Here is a 15,432-nt window from a genome sequence, read left to right as displayed (position 1 = left end):
CCAATGCTCTTCGTTCTCGTGTTGATGATGCTGTTGTTGTTCTACCCTGTGCAGCGGCAAATTACTATTTCAAACATTACCGCTGGGTTGTCTTACTCACCATTGAAGGCTACGTTCATAGGCGATTATAGGTTTTCGAACATGGTACGGACTTCCGGGTGAGGTGAATGGATCCAATGGTTCCTGGAGGTTGTAATTGAGAATGGTTAAAGGACGCGAAAAGCGATATTCCTCTGCCGTGACTCCGGTTTCTTCCCGTCGGCGCCACTTCCTGCCATGGGCGTACGGACTCTTCGAGCTTGATCCGAGAGTGCTATGAACGAAGGACAGAACATTGTAGTAGAAGAAATCTATTAGCTTTGCATGAAATTTAGGGCTCTATTTTACATTGATAGAACGACAAGAACGAGTGGTAATCCCTTGTGACCATGTCCAGGCTATAAGGGTGATACATGAGAACCTCCCTGATTATTTTTCATCAAGCCTTACTCATGTGAATCCGAGCGATGTTTTGTACAATCTTCAGTTGCTGGGTAATCACAGGTCTTATATAGCGGACGCACTGGAAAGCATTTTGGGGTAATTCAGTTACCCTCCGAAGAGTAGTTCCAGTAATGTGAATCAGCGATGAGGTTATCAAAGACCTATCATGGGAACTGTTTATTTATTTAAGAGTAGAAATTTTCAAAATTTCACTGAACTACGTTAAGCGTGTATAGAATCACAGTAGGCATTTGTTGTCAGTATAAAGTGCGATTCACATAACGTATGCATTAGAAAAATGAAAGAATTTCGGAAGGCGATGAAAAAAAATACATAAGATAATTGAATGAACCAAATTTTCCTTGAATGCTACATTTATTAAGCCTTAGAGAAAAATTATTCGACGCCCTGCTGGGCAGCCTTACGGCCTCTCGGCCGCCCTTTCTAACTTCTGTTGCACTTTATGTTGCTCAGCACTGTCGAACGATCAGAGCCCGGCTTCCTTTTGACGCTCTCACCATTCTTCTGAAGAAGGTTATTTTAAATGCCGGATTGGATATATCCGGCGGACTCGAAGTGCCTCAGTCTGTCCAACTTCTTCGCGCTCTGAGAAGAAATTGGCAGTACAAACAAAGTATCGAGCATAGTTGTTTCACAGTTTTCGCAAAGGCTGCTGCAAATCAACTGATAAGAGCGTCGATGCATTTTCGTAAAAGGCCCAATAAACGTAGGATTTAAGGAAAATTTGGTTCATTGAATTATATTGTGTAGTTTTGTAGCATCCGAAATTTGTCCATTTTTTAATGCATACGTTACAGTCTGTGATTGTAGCAGCAACATCACGATCAAACGTCATTTGAAGCTAGGCGCATAGAAATTTTGAGCATAGTGTTCTGTTATTGTGAAGTGAAAACGATAATGGAATAGATTTAAAAATGCATTTTTGCCATGCACAAGCGTATTGGTTTTGTTTGTATTTTGAACTCTATTCAATGTGACACTTTACCTTATCAACGTTTCGTCTGTCGTATACGTAAAACGCTTAATTTTCAAATAAAGTACTGGTATAGGGATAGCATCTGTCCTGAATTTGGGATGCTTTTGGGGCTTCCTGATTTATTTTCTCATAGTCTAGCATTTGTCCAGATTTTCATGAGAAATTTAATTCTGTTGACGAATCATAATTTTCCTCAGTGTACCGTTATGAATCATATTTCGGACACTTAAGGCATTTGATGCAGAAAACGGATCTAAATTTTATGTATTTGGTTGATAAATTCATCAGATTAGTTCAATAAGCTTTCAAGCTTTCTATTGTGGTACCTATTTGATTGAAAACATAGAAGATTATCGAATAAAAATGTTATTCAATTGAAGCGAATTCGAATCAAACTTCGGACACTGTTTATGGATAAAAAATCAAATTTCGGTGTATTCGAATTTCGGAAACCCTGTTTTCATAACGGTTTCTTGTGGTTTTAAGCTCAATTTATATTTCTGCACAATTACCAATGCAAAAAAATGATCAAACATGTGAGAATAACAACGACTTACTCTGTCTAAAAATGTACTGCAACCTTCCATGCACACACAAATGTCTTGAAATTGTCTATAACCATCGATGGCTTGTAAACTTGTAATAAAACTTCTATCACTTGTTATTTTAAATCAACTTGAAAAAATCTTTTTTTAATTTTTTTTTATTTTATTTTAAAATTAACTTGAAAAAAAATCGTTTCTTCTGTAAGAAGTTCATCTAGTTGCACATTGTCCACTAATTATCCAAAGACCCTCATATCTATCTGCTGGTCTGTAGTTGAAAAACATGTGTATTATTTATACAAGATTTCAAAATATGTTGGTGCATTATATGAATCTACACTTTGCATCTATAATAAGCCTGAAAACTCACATTGTAATATCACCAAGTGTCTGAAATGTGAATTGTAGGGAAAAAGCTCGATTCAAATTCCAGACATTTTATTTTGTAAATTTCTGAAGAAAAATTTCTTATGCTTGATTTTTTTTAATAATCAACTGCGAAACACTTACCAAGCATTATTAGCGTGTAAACAGTTGCATTTTTCGCGTGATCTTCCATCTGTTGTCATTCAAAGTTTGAATTTCACCTGCCACTGCGATGGTTTTGTAGATAGTCTCGGTATTCCAAGCTTATTTTTTATATCTCTAAGCGTTGATAATTTTACCGACAAATTGCGCCCGAAGTTGCTTCACAGAAGGACGTAATGATTATGGGGCTAAAGGCTGCATATGACGTACTTCATGCCAAATCGTCTTAGGAGTTGGCAGCACCATCTCAGATAGCAGTGAAACGTTGTGGGTGTAAAGACATGGGTCATTTAAGCAACTTTGCTTGCTTGAAATATTTGAAAAAGAATTAGACTACTTTTTGGAAAAAAGCCAAATTTGTTTTCTTAATTTTATACAAAAACTTATGACTTTAAAACTATGATACCTACAAAATTCATGTCAAAGTATGAAATGTAGGAAATTGTTTAAATTTTTACAAAAAAAATACCAAAAATTGTTTGGAAAAAAATTTCGCTGACAAAAATTGACAAAAAAATTAAATAACATTTTTCTCAAAAATGCATTTTTTTTTAATTTCCCAAAAATATATATATTAATAGCCCTTACAATTTCCAACAAGTCGTCCATACATCGGAAAATGGGCACTTTTACAGGCAAAAAGTTTTTCGAACAACAACTTTTTCGTATTTTCTTTGAAAAAAAAATACAACTTATCCTAATTTTGTTTAGAGTCAAGATAGCGATATAATGTATTCGACAAAGTTTTAGATCTTGTTAAAATATGAACTTTTGTCGAAGACATCAACTTTCTATCTTTTATAGTTTTTCGGAATATAAGTAATTTTTGAATGAAGACTCCTGAAAAAAATAATGTTTTGCTCGTAACAGTTTTGTGTGTAAGTTCTCACGTTTGACATGTTTCAAAATAGAGAAAAGTTACCAGAGCATTTAAAATGCGATAATTTATACATAAAAATGTAACGAATTGAACATTAATAGTATTTTTTCAAAGAAAAACATGAAAAAGTTGTTGTTCGAAAAACTGTTTCTATGTAAATGTTCCCATCGTCCGATGTATGGAAAACTTGTTGGAAATTTTAAGGTCTATTTATATCTATTTTTTTCAAAATATTAAAAGCTTATGTTTTCGAGAAAAGTGAATTTTTATTTTCAAAATATTTTTTTTTTCAATGAAATTTTTTTCCAAAAAATTCTTTGGTATTTTTTAATGAAAACCAAAATGATTTCCTACATTCCATTCTTTGACCAAAATTTTGCAGGTCTGATAAATTGTTTGTAGGTTTCTTTTTAAATTTTGAGTTTTTTCAGCTTTTTTTCGAAAAATCTTAATTTAAATACTATTAATATAAGATCTATAAAAAGTTGGTCAGAGAATGAAATGTTGGAAATTACTTAGGTTTTCATTAAAAATTATCAAAAATTTTTTTGGAAAGAAATTTGATTGTAAAAAAAAATTTGAAAATTAAAATTCATTTTTCTCGAAAAAATTCTGAGAAAATAGATATAAATAGCCCTTAAAATTTCCAACAAGTTTTCCATACATCGAACGATGAGCACATTTACATGGAAAAAGTTTTACGAACAACAAATTTTTAATGTTTTTCTTTGAAAAAATGCTATTAATGTTCTATTCGTTACATTTTTATGTATAAACTAGCTGACCCGACGAACTTTGTCCCGCCCAAAATAGATTTTTTGATTTGAATGCTTTCAAACATCCACGTTTTCTTACTAAGTGAATGTTAGTGAGTTCAACCTCTGAACTCTTCATTAATTTCATTACCCTTTGACCCTTTTCAATTTCCTTTTAGTATAAATTTTCTAGTACTTCTACAAAAATTCGTCCTTATAATATAAAATTATTTTCACATTTCTCGTTCAAGATTCTTCAAGCATTTGGAAATAACATATTTCTCCGTTGCATGGAATACATGTTTGATACAGAGAATATTACAAAATAAAGACAGCTCAAATCGGACCATTCCTTTCTCGGGTTTAGGGCACACCAACACATTTGGCCTTCCATTTTTGTTTATATAGATAGAAGATATAGGAATGCGTTATTCCGTCTGAAAATGTTTTTCCACTTTCGAACAAAAATTAATTTTGTTAGCGCCAACATCAAATGGACTAACAACGCTTAGCTAATTGTAGAACATATGGGAATTCAATTTTCCGATTTTTCTCCCTGCTATATTGATCTACGGGAAGACGAATACATACAACGAAATATAGATGACTCAAATTGAAATATTCCTTCCTCGGGTTTTGCACTTACCAATACATCTGGCCTTCCATTTTTATTTATAGATGATATAAGATATGAAAATGCGTTAATTCGCAGGAAAATCCATTTTCACTTACGAACAAAGATCAATTTCGATAGCGCAAATATCGAATGGACTAACAACGTTTATTATTATGTAGTTTTCGAACATGTGGGAATTCAATTTTCCGAATTTTCCGACCATTCTTCAGAGTTTTCCGAAAATTTTCCGATTTTTCTCTCCATTACATTGTCTACGGGAAGAGACGAATACAACAAAATAAAGAAGGCTAAAATCGGACCATCCCTTCTTCGGGTTTTCCGCTTATCAACAGATTTTGCCTTACATTTTTATTTATATAGATTATCGCAATTTGCATAATCTGCTAACTTTTCTCTATTTAGAAACATGTCAAGAACATGTCAAACGTGAGAATTTACACACAAAAATGTTACGAGCAAAACATTATTTTTTTTTCAGGAGTCTTCATACAAAAAGACTTATATTCCAAAAACTATAACAATTAGAATGTTGACGTCTTCGACAAAAGTTCATATTTTAATAAGATCTAAAACTTTGTCCAATACACTATATCACTATCTTGACTTTCAACAAAATTAGGATTAGTAGTATTTTTTTTCAAAGAAAACATAAAAAAGTTGTTGTTGGGCACTTTGCCCATCTACCGATGTATGGACGACTTGTTGGAAATTTGAAGGGCTATTTATATATTTTTGGGAATTTAAAAAAAATACGTTTTTGAGAAAAATGAATATTAATTTTTAAAATAACTTTTTTGTCAGCGAAATTTTTTTCCAAAAAATGTTTGGTATTTCTTGTGAAAATTCAAACAATTTCCTGCATTTCATCCTTTGACATGAATTTTGTAGGTATCATAGCTTTTATGTTATAAATTTTTGTAAAAAATTAAGAAAAAAATGGCTTTTCCAAAACGTAGTCTAATTATTTTTCGAATATTTCAAGTATGCAAAGTTGCTTAAATGACCCATGTCTTTACACCTACAACGTTCCATTGCTGTCTGAAATGGTGCTGCCAACGGCAAGCCGAGTTGGCGCGAAATTCATCATATGTGATTCATATACGAGGGTCGTTCAAAAAACAAGTTTCAGTGCCTCAGAAATCGCGGAAAAATAAAGTTAGGACAAAAAACAAGGTGATTTTCGTAATCTACGTTTTATTTGTCAAAAAGTACATGGTGTGGCAAGCGACCTGCTCTTGCGGAAAGCGGAGCGCCCCCTTCGTGATGACCGGCACGGTAAACGGGCAGGTTTACCTTAAGGAGTGCCTACAGAAGCGCTTACTACCACTATTGAAGCAGCACGAGGGCCCGACCATCTTCTGGCCGGATCTCGCTTCGTGCCACTATTCAAAGGACGTGTTGGAGTGGTACGAAGCCAACGCGCCGGAGCTTCGCCCAATAGAGACATATTGGGCGATTATGAAGCAGGCCCTCCGGAAGAACGTAAAAGTTGTCAAATCGGAGGCGGACTTCAACAGAAAATGGATTTCTGTTCAAAAAAAACTACAACCTGACGTTGTACAGAACCTTATGGACGGGGTAAAGAGGAAGGTGCGAGCATACGGGCTTGGGCTCGAAGTATGAATAAAAAGAAAATGCCAAAAGTTGTTTAATAGTTTTTATTTACTGTCTAAAATTTTCAAAAGGATCGGTCTACTGGGCGAATTTCTACAGCGTTTTTTCCGTGATGCAATTTGATGTGACACACCCTTTATTGTGAAGTTTTGGACCGATTAAGAACCGTGATTAAGAACAAAAGGCCAGGTTTATTGACGAAAGGAGTGTAATGTAATCTTTTCGCGACATGAAAGTGCGTGAATAGCAGGTAGTATTGACTTATTTCATCGTTTAAGAAATTGTCAAGAGTTTTAGGCTGAGCTGACATTGGATCAAAGTTCGCACGAAAATGTGATTTACGATAACTAACGAAGAGAAGCAAACAATTTTGTTCCTTAGAAGCTGATGATTTCGGACAAAGCAAGGGGGAAGCAATGTAACCACACCAATACAATTTAATGTGGTCGTTTACCTCCACTATTGCATACAATTCATACGACCAGATTTCCGCAACCAATTACACCGCCGCCTTAGGTGCGACACAAAACATGATTTTCACGCAGGTAACATTCGCAGTATTCGATTACCTGCTGCATTAACTGCATCAAACTAAAACAGCGTGTTTTACTGTGATACAACAATTTGCAATATTCGATGTCTGCAAGGCGGAAAATTCTTCCAACTCTGCCAGTTATCGTAAATCACATTTTCGTGCGAACTTTGATCCAATGTCACCTCAGCCTAAGACTCTTGACAATTTCTTAAACGATGAAATAAGTCAATACTTCCTGCTACTTACGCACTTTCATGTCGCGAAAAGATTACATTTCTTGAATCAATGCTTAGTTTTTACACCTGGCTTTCAGAACGACACTCCTTAAACTTAGGAAAGGAAGCGAGGGACGGAAATGTACAGAGTTCGAAGCGATGACTTTAAAAGTCTATAAAGTAACACAACATTACGACGGAACCTCTGGCTGAACACAGAGTGTGATCTACATTGAATAAATTAACTCACTAAACATGGACTTCCAAATTCCGACGATAAGCTGTGAAGTCCTACTTACTAATGACTAATAATTCGAAGTTAGATAAATGAATTTGAGTATTTTTGTCTCTTGAAGTGCAAATCACATACAACGTGTTTTCATTCGTTTATATATCAAAGAATGACAATGGCTTGGTCATAATCGTAGGTATACCAGGTGTCCTGATTTTTAACTCCGAACAGATAGTCTTTCTATACTTGTAGCAACTGAATACCACTGAAATTATTGAGAATACAGAATTCACCTAAAACTCGATCTCAAAACTCATTCGAAGGGGGTAGCTCTTTTCAAACGAAACCGAAACTGTCATCGAGAAACGCGAATGTTATGGCAGCTTCAGAACAAACTTTGTACCGAACCGTAATGTAAAGTATATTCCGAAGCTCCAACAGAATTGATTGACGAAATACGATTGCGTTCCGTCCTGTAAGGCCGTTTTCGAAAAAAAAGCTGTACAAGAACTTCATTCCTCAATTGACAGTCCTTCGAGAGACTGCAGAATGAAACGTGGTCGAATTTTCTAAAAAAAATCCTTGTTTGGGAAGAAATCCCTAGTTGCGTATTGAAAAGTAACGCTTTCGTAACTTTTGGAACCATGAGTCAGGAAGTTTATCAAAGGGAGTGCCACCACAAGAGGATACTGCCTTCACCACCCACAGTTGTCCACAATTTGTCCACAAATCTGTACAAGTATTTTAAATTTGTACTCTATATCACTGCTATTCAATGAAATATTCGACCCAAACTGAAAATAAACTCACTCTAAACTCATTGTTTTGATATTTCCTGGATTTAATTACAACCAAATAATGCTAAAGCTAAAGAAAACGACAAACGTTTGGCTCACTCAAACACTTCCAAGTTAATGGCACCATATCCAATGCGGTTCGGAAAATTATCAATTGTGTCATGATTTCCCGTTCATATATTTCGACCGCTTTCTGGGTGTATCGACGAATCCGTTTTTGCTGTGACAGCCACTATCTTTGGAATATTCAGATATTGATGATAAGATTAGCGCGAATGACATGCGGACGTCATATTTCGCTTCGCTTCGTTTGTTTGAAGCGGAGAGATTAGATTAAAATCGTCAAGAATAGAGTTGTTGACTAGCTTGGTGTTTGCTAACTATAAAGTTCATCGTCAGCATAACCTTTTTATCTATGATATAAATAATCTCCAAATGCTAGAATACTAGAATCAGAGCTTAACACACAAAAAGAGTTACATAAACGAAAATCATTGAAACATTAATGATAATAATGATGAATCATAAAACAGATTAAGCATTCTTAAGCACCTGTTCCGATGTATTGGATTGCAGAGAAATTGATGTATTCAATTATCACTAATTCTGGTCGATGACATGACTTGATTTAGCAGCATAGCGATTGTTCATATAAAATATTTGCTTCGGAAAATGCCAGCTGTTGTTCATTTTTTGTCAATTTCTATCAAACAGTTGTTAATTCAGATATATCTTTTCATTCTGAGATAATATCCAAAGTAAGAAATAAGTGAATCAAATGTGAAATGCGATCAAGTCTTGTACATCATCCTCTATATTTTTTGTAAAAAATTAAATTTGCTCATCTCAGTTTTAAAAAGGAGTGATCAACTTACTCTAATGCTCCTCATTCATGGTCAGCTATAAAAGTTCTCCATTGATTTCTTGTTTTCAATTGTCAATCGATGCTCTCTTCAGGCTGTATCAGATAACTGGTTCGGGTTTGATGTACAAAACCCATACGGGTAATTTATACGCTACAAGAACACTTTTGTGTGTCTACACCCAAACTAGCGTTGGCAGAAAACATTTCATCTTTGGCAGAAATGATGCCATTCCGTGTGCTGGAGTGTCAAATGTGCAAATAATGAGCTGTTTCAAAAAGCTTAAAAATGGTTTGTATGTATGCGTGCAGACATCTTTTTCTGTTTTCCTTTCTCATTTCATTTGGAATTGTGCCAAAAAAAAGTCCATACGACGTCAATGGGGATCGAACCAAGGCCAGCTGGAATGTAAAGCTATTTCACACGTCCACGCTATCCACATGGCTAATGATACTTCAGCAGTTGTGCAGCAAATACGTGATAATATTGCACCTGATTATATAATGAAGTTGGGAAGTGTTTTCTAAGAGTAAAAAAGGAGCGCATGAAGGAGATCAATATCTATCTCGGTCTGGGCCGTGTATGTGGCAAAGTATGCGGAAAGCTTATTTGTCTTTTGTTTCGCTCGCTCGTATTAATCTTATATTGCTGTACCATGTATATTTTAACAAATGCCTATCAGTATTTGTGAGTCATGACATTTTCTGTTATGTTATGTCTCATTTAATGTCATAAATCGGGATGACAAAACATGAGCTAAAAATCAATTTTGGGTGTAGAGACGAATGAACTGAACAGTTCAAAATCTCTATAATTCAACACATTTGTTCGTTTTGTTTGTCATTCATTGGGATGTTGTTGGGAATGACGTTCAGTGTTTACTGAACGTCTTCAACTGATACAAAAAGGGTACTTAAGGCAGTATTCTAGTCAAGAAATTTGAAAAAAAATCAATTTTTCTCCTTCATATTTCTGAAGTTTAGGGATTCAAGAAACTTAGAAAATACTTTTGGAAATCCCATTATTTACATTATATTATCTCCCAACGCATTTTTCTCAAAACTATTTTTTGTTTTCAAACTAGCGTACATTTCCCAAGTTCTCCTGAACCGATTTCTATCGAATTTATATGAATACAATCTGTATGCATCTCTCTATCGCATGAACCAACAAAATGTAACAGTTTTTTAACTTTACTATTTTTGAAAAATCGGGAAACGTAAGAAAAAACGACATTTTGAAGACAAAATGTCGTTTTTTCTTACGCCATTTCGTTAAAAACCATGTTTTTTATGTTGTCCGAGGTTCATGCGATAGCGGCATCTTTACTGATTCAGAATCTGTTTGATAACCAGAAGATAACCAGAGAAGATATTCTTTGTTTTATTTTTTCTGAGCTCCAAAAAAACGTCCAAAATTTGTGCCTTTACACTAGAATACCCTCTTAATTGTTACTTGCTTGTGTTGTTAGATCTTTGAACGTAGCATGGGTCGTTTTCTGAGCGATCTTCTTGGGAAACTTCAAACCGTTAATGGCGATGAAGAACAAAACGTTACAACACTCTTTATAGATCAGCGGAAAATAAGATTCACTAGAAAAAAAAACCAACAAAACTAATATACAACACCGAGAGTTGTATGGTAACACAATTGATGAAAACTTAATGAAAAAGTTCATACAGCTTTTATTATTATATATTTTGTACTACTTCCGGTTGTTGCTGCGTTTGTCGATTTCCGGGTATACTTCTTCGAATGGAATTGACTGCTGGAACTGGTGGAACAGGACAATCCAACCACGTCGACAAACAATTATCGACGTCACTGATAAGCCAGAAGGTCGAGTTCGCACACATTAGCTTGGGAACACACACGGATAATATTTTACCGATATCAATCAAACTTTATCGTGAATTAGCTATTTTACGTGGCAAGTTCACACACGAAGCTTTCATTCTTTCTCCTTCACGTTCCGATTGGCCGTCTTCTTCTATTTCCTTGAAACAATTGAAGCTTTCGACTTCATTCAAAACCATTGGTAATTTTCCGTTAACAGACGTTTCCAATGCTGAGTCGCTCCCCTCCCGAAACGACGACAAGGAACACGATAACTACTCCGGCAAACACTTGCAATCTAAATCTATTGGTTTTGGTTGGTGTCCCAGCTAACATCTAAACATTAAAGATAGCATTTTTTACCTGGCCAATTAGACCTAACACTTGCTTTCCGCACGATTAAACGCGCAATACAATAGAACCCCGATTGTCTGCATGCGAATGATCCACGGCGCGGATCTATTCCAGTCAAAGCGAAACAAATGATAGACGGAAGAGGCAATGTCAGTGCTATAAGCCGGGAGAACCAGAATTTCCCATCCGCTATTCACAAATAATTTTAACTGGAACAGCGACATGAGACCGAGCGTTGTCATGATGGAATATTCACCCTTATTCTCATTTACGGCCGTATCCGTATATTCATTCGTCGGATGCGATACGTCGTCATAGAAAAAGCTATCCTCATTTACGGCCGTATTTCTGTGTACTATATTTACTTGAGCAAACTGCTTTATCGACATCGATGACAGATATTTTTTTATTTTTACACTTGTTTTCGATTAGGAGCATTGTGTACAGTCTTTATCGGAGGAAGAAACAGAAAAAAACCGAAGTTCCCGATTTCCAACAGACATTTTGTTGTGCGAATGTCGATTATAGGCAAATTTATCGTGTTACTCCAATGACAGCACGATTGATCTAATGTGATAACAAATCGATAGTATGTGAATGGAATCCGTCGGATGATAAGCGCATTGGCGTAGTCGCGTGGAATTCATGCCAGTTTGTGTGCAACTGCCTACGACATTACATCGCAATTAAAGCAGACAAGTTGGTGCAAAAGAGGTATGAAACGGCTAATTGCACATGTTCACAATAATAACGTTCTTTTCCCTCAGCACTATCACACTCACCCATGAATGAAAGCTCCAGCCGTTCGAAACTGGTTGCAGTAGGTTTTTGGACCGATATCTATGTTTGCTTCGTCATGGAGAAAAATACCAACAGAGTAATACTTATGACAGACATACAGCTGTAATAGCGTTGTACTTCGAAAATTGTATGTCTGTCACCATGTACAACGCTAGAACCATGCAAGCAACTCGGTACAATCGCTGTACCTGTTTTACCGTTGTACATGGTTACAGTTGTACTGTGCGCAGCGCCATAGACGGTTAGTGGTGGGTAACATGAACAAGCAGAATCAAATCACTTGATAAACGTTCTTTTCATTGACTTTCTCTTAAGTTAATAACTCAGATTGGAAACTTGTTTGTTGTGTTTGATAGTTTAGACACTAAATAAAAACCTTTTTCATTGAAATATGTGGTGGAAATTGGAAAAATATCTGATTGTCAGTTTGACATACAGTACAATGTACAACCAAAGTATGTCTGTCATGGTACGATGGTACCTGTACAACGCTGTACACGTACAACGCAAGTACAGCTGTATGTCTGTCCCTGGTATAATAGACCAAAGAAAGTTACTCTTGGAATCCAGCTGACTTCTGAAAATTTTCCGGTCACTTTCGACAACAAACGTGTTCGCCTGTTCTGATTGCCTAACCGATAATTACAGTTCTAACAACAAGTTGGTTTTCTCGAATGTCAACGTGAAAAAAGTAAATCATATGTGCTCACTAAATGTCGATCAGGCTCTTGCAATCAAAAATTCTGTTATTTTTGGTATAATTGATGAGGTTCAAAAGTTGCACATTCGAACGGTACCAATGGGTGAGTCGGTACGTCGTTTCGGTGTTATAACGGTGCGAATGGATCTTCAGGACTCGAGTGGACTGACTCCTTCGAGTTAGAGCGCGCCAACTCTGACGACAAATGTAACTTCCTCAATCAACATGGGTCTGCTTAATCCAGGAGCCAGCAATGCCAAGTTTGGCTAAGAAGCTGAAATTCAAGTCTACATATCAACGAGCAGAATACGTTCGAGGTGCTACATGCACCTCAATTCATGCAAACGGAGTAGACTATGTCACTGAGTTCGGTGTAGTTGTGTAACGATTCGAATACTTTTACATTGTCGGCACAGCATTGGTCAATCCAGAGGAACTAGAACCCAAAGTAAAAAGGATTATCATCTATCACTAGCGAGAAGTTAGCGAGAAGGACATCAAGGGTGCGTGCTATTCCCTCGTTGAGTTCAACGGCCGAGTATTGGCTAGCCTCAATTAAAAAGTACGATTGCATGAATGGACTGATGATCAGGATTTGCGACTTGAATGTAGCCATTTCAATAATGCGTTGGCATTATATTGTAAAATTTGGGGTAAGCTAGATTAATGCAATCACTTGTCTTCCTCAGAGTAACGTTCTTTCTGATTGATCTGATTTGATGCGATCTATCACGCTGCTGCATTGGCTATCCAACGGAAAGTTGTTTTGAGGAGACCGCTCGCGACTATAATCCAAATTGAATGACAGCAATAAAAATATTAGATGACGGTGCCTTCCTCGGGGCGGATAACAGCAACAATGTATTTGTTTGCCTAAAAGATGGGTAAGTAGGATTTCCGTAGCTCGGTTTATCATATGAACAATTTTTGTATTTATTTGAAGGGGCGCAACAACGGATGACGAACGACAGCAAATACCAGAGGTAGCTTAATCCCATCTCAGTGATATGATGAATATATTCCGCCACGGTTCGCTCGTGATGCACAACATCGGTGAGCGAACGACGCCGACAACGGGCTGTGTGCTATTTGGCATAATCAGCGGTGCAATTGATCTGGTCACACGAATACCACCTGATTATGAACTATGAATTTCTTCGAAAGTTACAAGAAAGTTTGACTGACATAAACAAATCTGTTGGCAGAATTGATTATTCGTATTAGCTTAGTTTACACACCGAAATGAGAACGGAACGCTGCGAGGGATTTATTGATGGAGACCTTGTAGAAAGTTTTCTGGATTTAATTCGGGAATAAATGTACGATGCATTAGGGTTGTGGATCGACGTGGATGGAGCTAAGGAGGAAGCGGTCGTAGAAACGAGAAATTAAACACTTTTCTAAAAATGTTTATTAATGAATCAACTCATTAATCATGTTGTATATTTCCTAGCGTTCGCATCTTTTTATCGGACTTGCCATTATCGACCCTGCGAATGAATGAATAGGTTAGTTGACTCTTCCGAATGCGATCATATTACTCATTCTTATTCGACAGTTTCTTTTGCTCGAGCTGATCCTGCAGTGTGATCCCTTTCTTGAGCTCCGCCTCAAAAGAATCTATTATGACACCACCACCATGGCTTTCATCACTGAGCAGACCTGAAAGACCATTTACATCTGCAGATGACAACAGAGGAACCACATTAGAATGACCAGTTGTACCTGTTGCTGCTGTTGGTGCAACTGAAGCTGGTGGTGGTTTCCCACTGAAGCCTGTGTGCATTGGAGTGGGCGACCATTTGGGCGAATAGGTGCCGCCACTATCGTTCGGATTTTCCTAGGATCAAGCATACCATCGAAAAATCGACGTGAGCAAATCTATTCCGGGTACCGTCCAGCTCCTGGAGGAATTTTCCGACGAGAATGCCGACCTCCGTAGGGTAGCGTGCCCATCGAGACCACTTTTCAATTTCTCCTCGAGACCTCGAACGCGAAGCTAGGGGTAGAAGTTTCATACGAGAATAGTTGAGCCAGTTTTTTAGGCAATATACGAGATGCTAACGCTTGCTGGTGGTGAGGGTAAACAACGTTTTTTCCGAAAAATATTTACCAATTGCAGTCTCAAAAAATAACAAAGCGAAAAGAATGAACATTCGTTCCTATAATTTATAAACAATCGTCTCATACTAATATACTTGATGGGAAAACCTATCGACAAATCAATCGATGCAATTTTGCAAAATATAAATCTGACAGTGAGAATTTGTATCTAAAATTCCGCTTGCATAAAAAATATGACAATGATGAAACGAAGCACGTTATTATAAAAGGTAATAAAATAAAAAGAACATCCACAAACATATAAAAATGTGATCATATAAATAACGGTAATATATAGTACAAAACAACATTAAATTTGAATGTTGCAAGAGATAACCATTTCTGCACTGGTAAATGCATTGTAAGAATCCGGTTCTCTCGTAACATGTAATAATTGATCTGTGAAATTCGATGCTTCCTAAGATGTTCTAGCGCTCATGGGACCACCACATTTCTGTTGACAAAATATGTGCGTGGCGGAAGGTAGTTGCTCTTGCAGTCGGCTTTGCCGAGAAATGTGGCAAGCACGATTCAAAATCTACAATTTTCTTCAAATT

General features: G+C 36.5%; 1 protein-coding gene and 1 pseudogene across 1 annotated transcript in view; one reads left to right on the top strand and one right to left on the bottom strand.

Annotated features, from left to right (window-relative positions):
* Positions 1–8,366, bottom strand: part of LOC129773645 (uncharacterized) — a 42,862-nt gene extending 34,496 nt beyond the window's left edge. The window contains exons 1-3 of the mRNA XM_055777287.1: positions 8,232–8,366; positions 101–313; positions 1–46 (exon numbers count right to left, since the gene is read on the bottom strand). The exon at positions 1–46 is cut by the window's left edge and continues 82 nt beyond it. Coding sequence (XP_055633262.1) covers positions 1–46; positions 101–313; positions 8,232–8,242 — 270 coding nt within the window. The 5' untranslated portion in view covers positions 8,243–8,366. The remainder of the gene's footprint in view (positions 47–100; positions 314–8,231) is intronic.
* A 4,226-nt stretch (positions 8,367–12,592) lies between these two features.
* On the top strand, positions 12,593–14,089 carry LOC129773644 (DNA damage-binding protein 1-like; annotated as a pseudogene).
* Positions 14,090–15,432: the final 1,343 nt, after the last annotated feature.

This window comes from Toxorhynchites rutilus, chromosome 3 (genome assembly GCF_029784135.1).
Source record: "Toxorhynchites rutilus septentrionalis strain SRP chromosome 3, ASM2978413v1, whole genome shotgun sequence".
NCBI classification, from domain to species: domain Eukaryota; kingdom Metazoa; phylum Arthropoda; class Insecta; order Diptera; family Culicidae; genus Toxorhynchites; species Toxorhynchites rutilus.
This window is presented reverse-complemented; position numbering and strand designations above follow the sequence as displayed.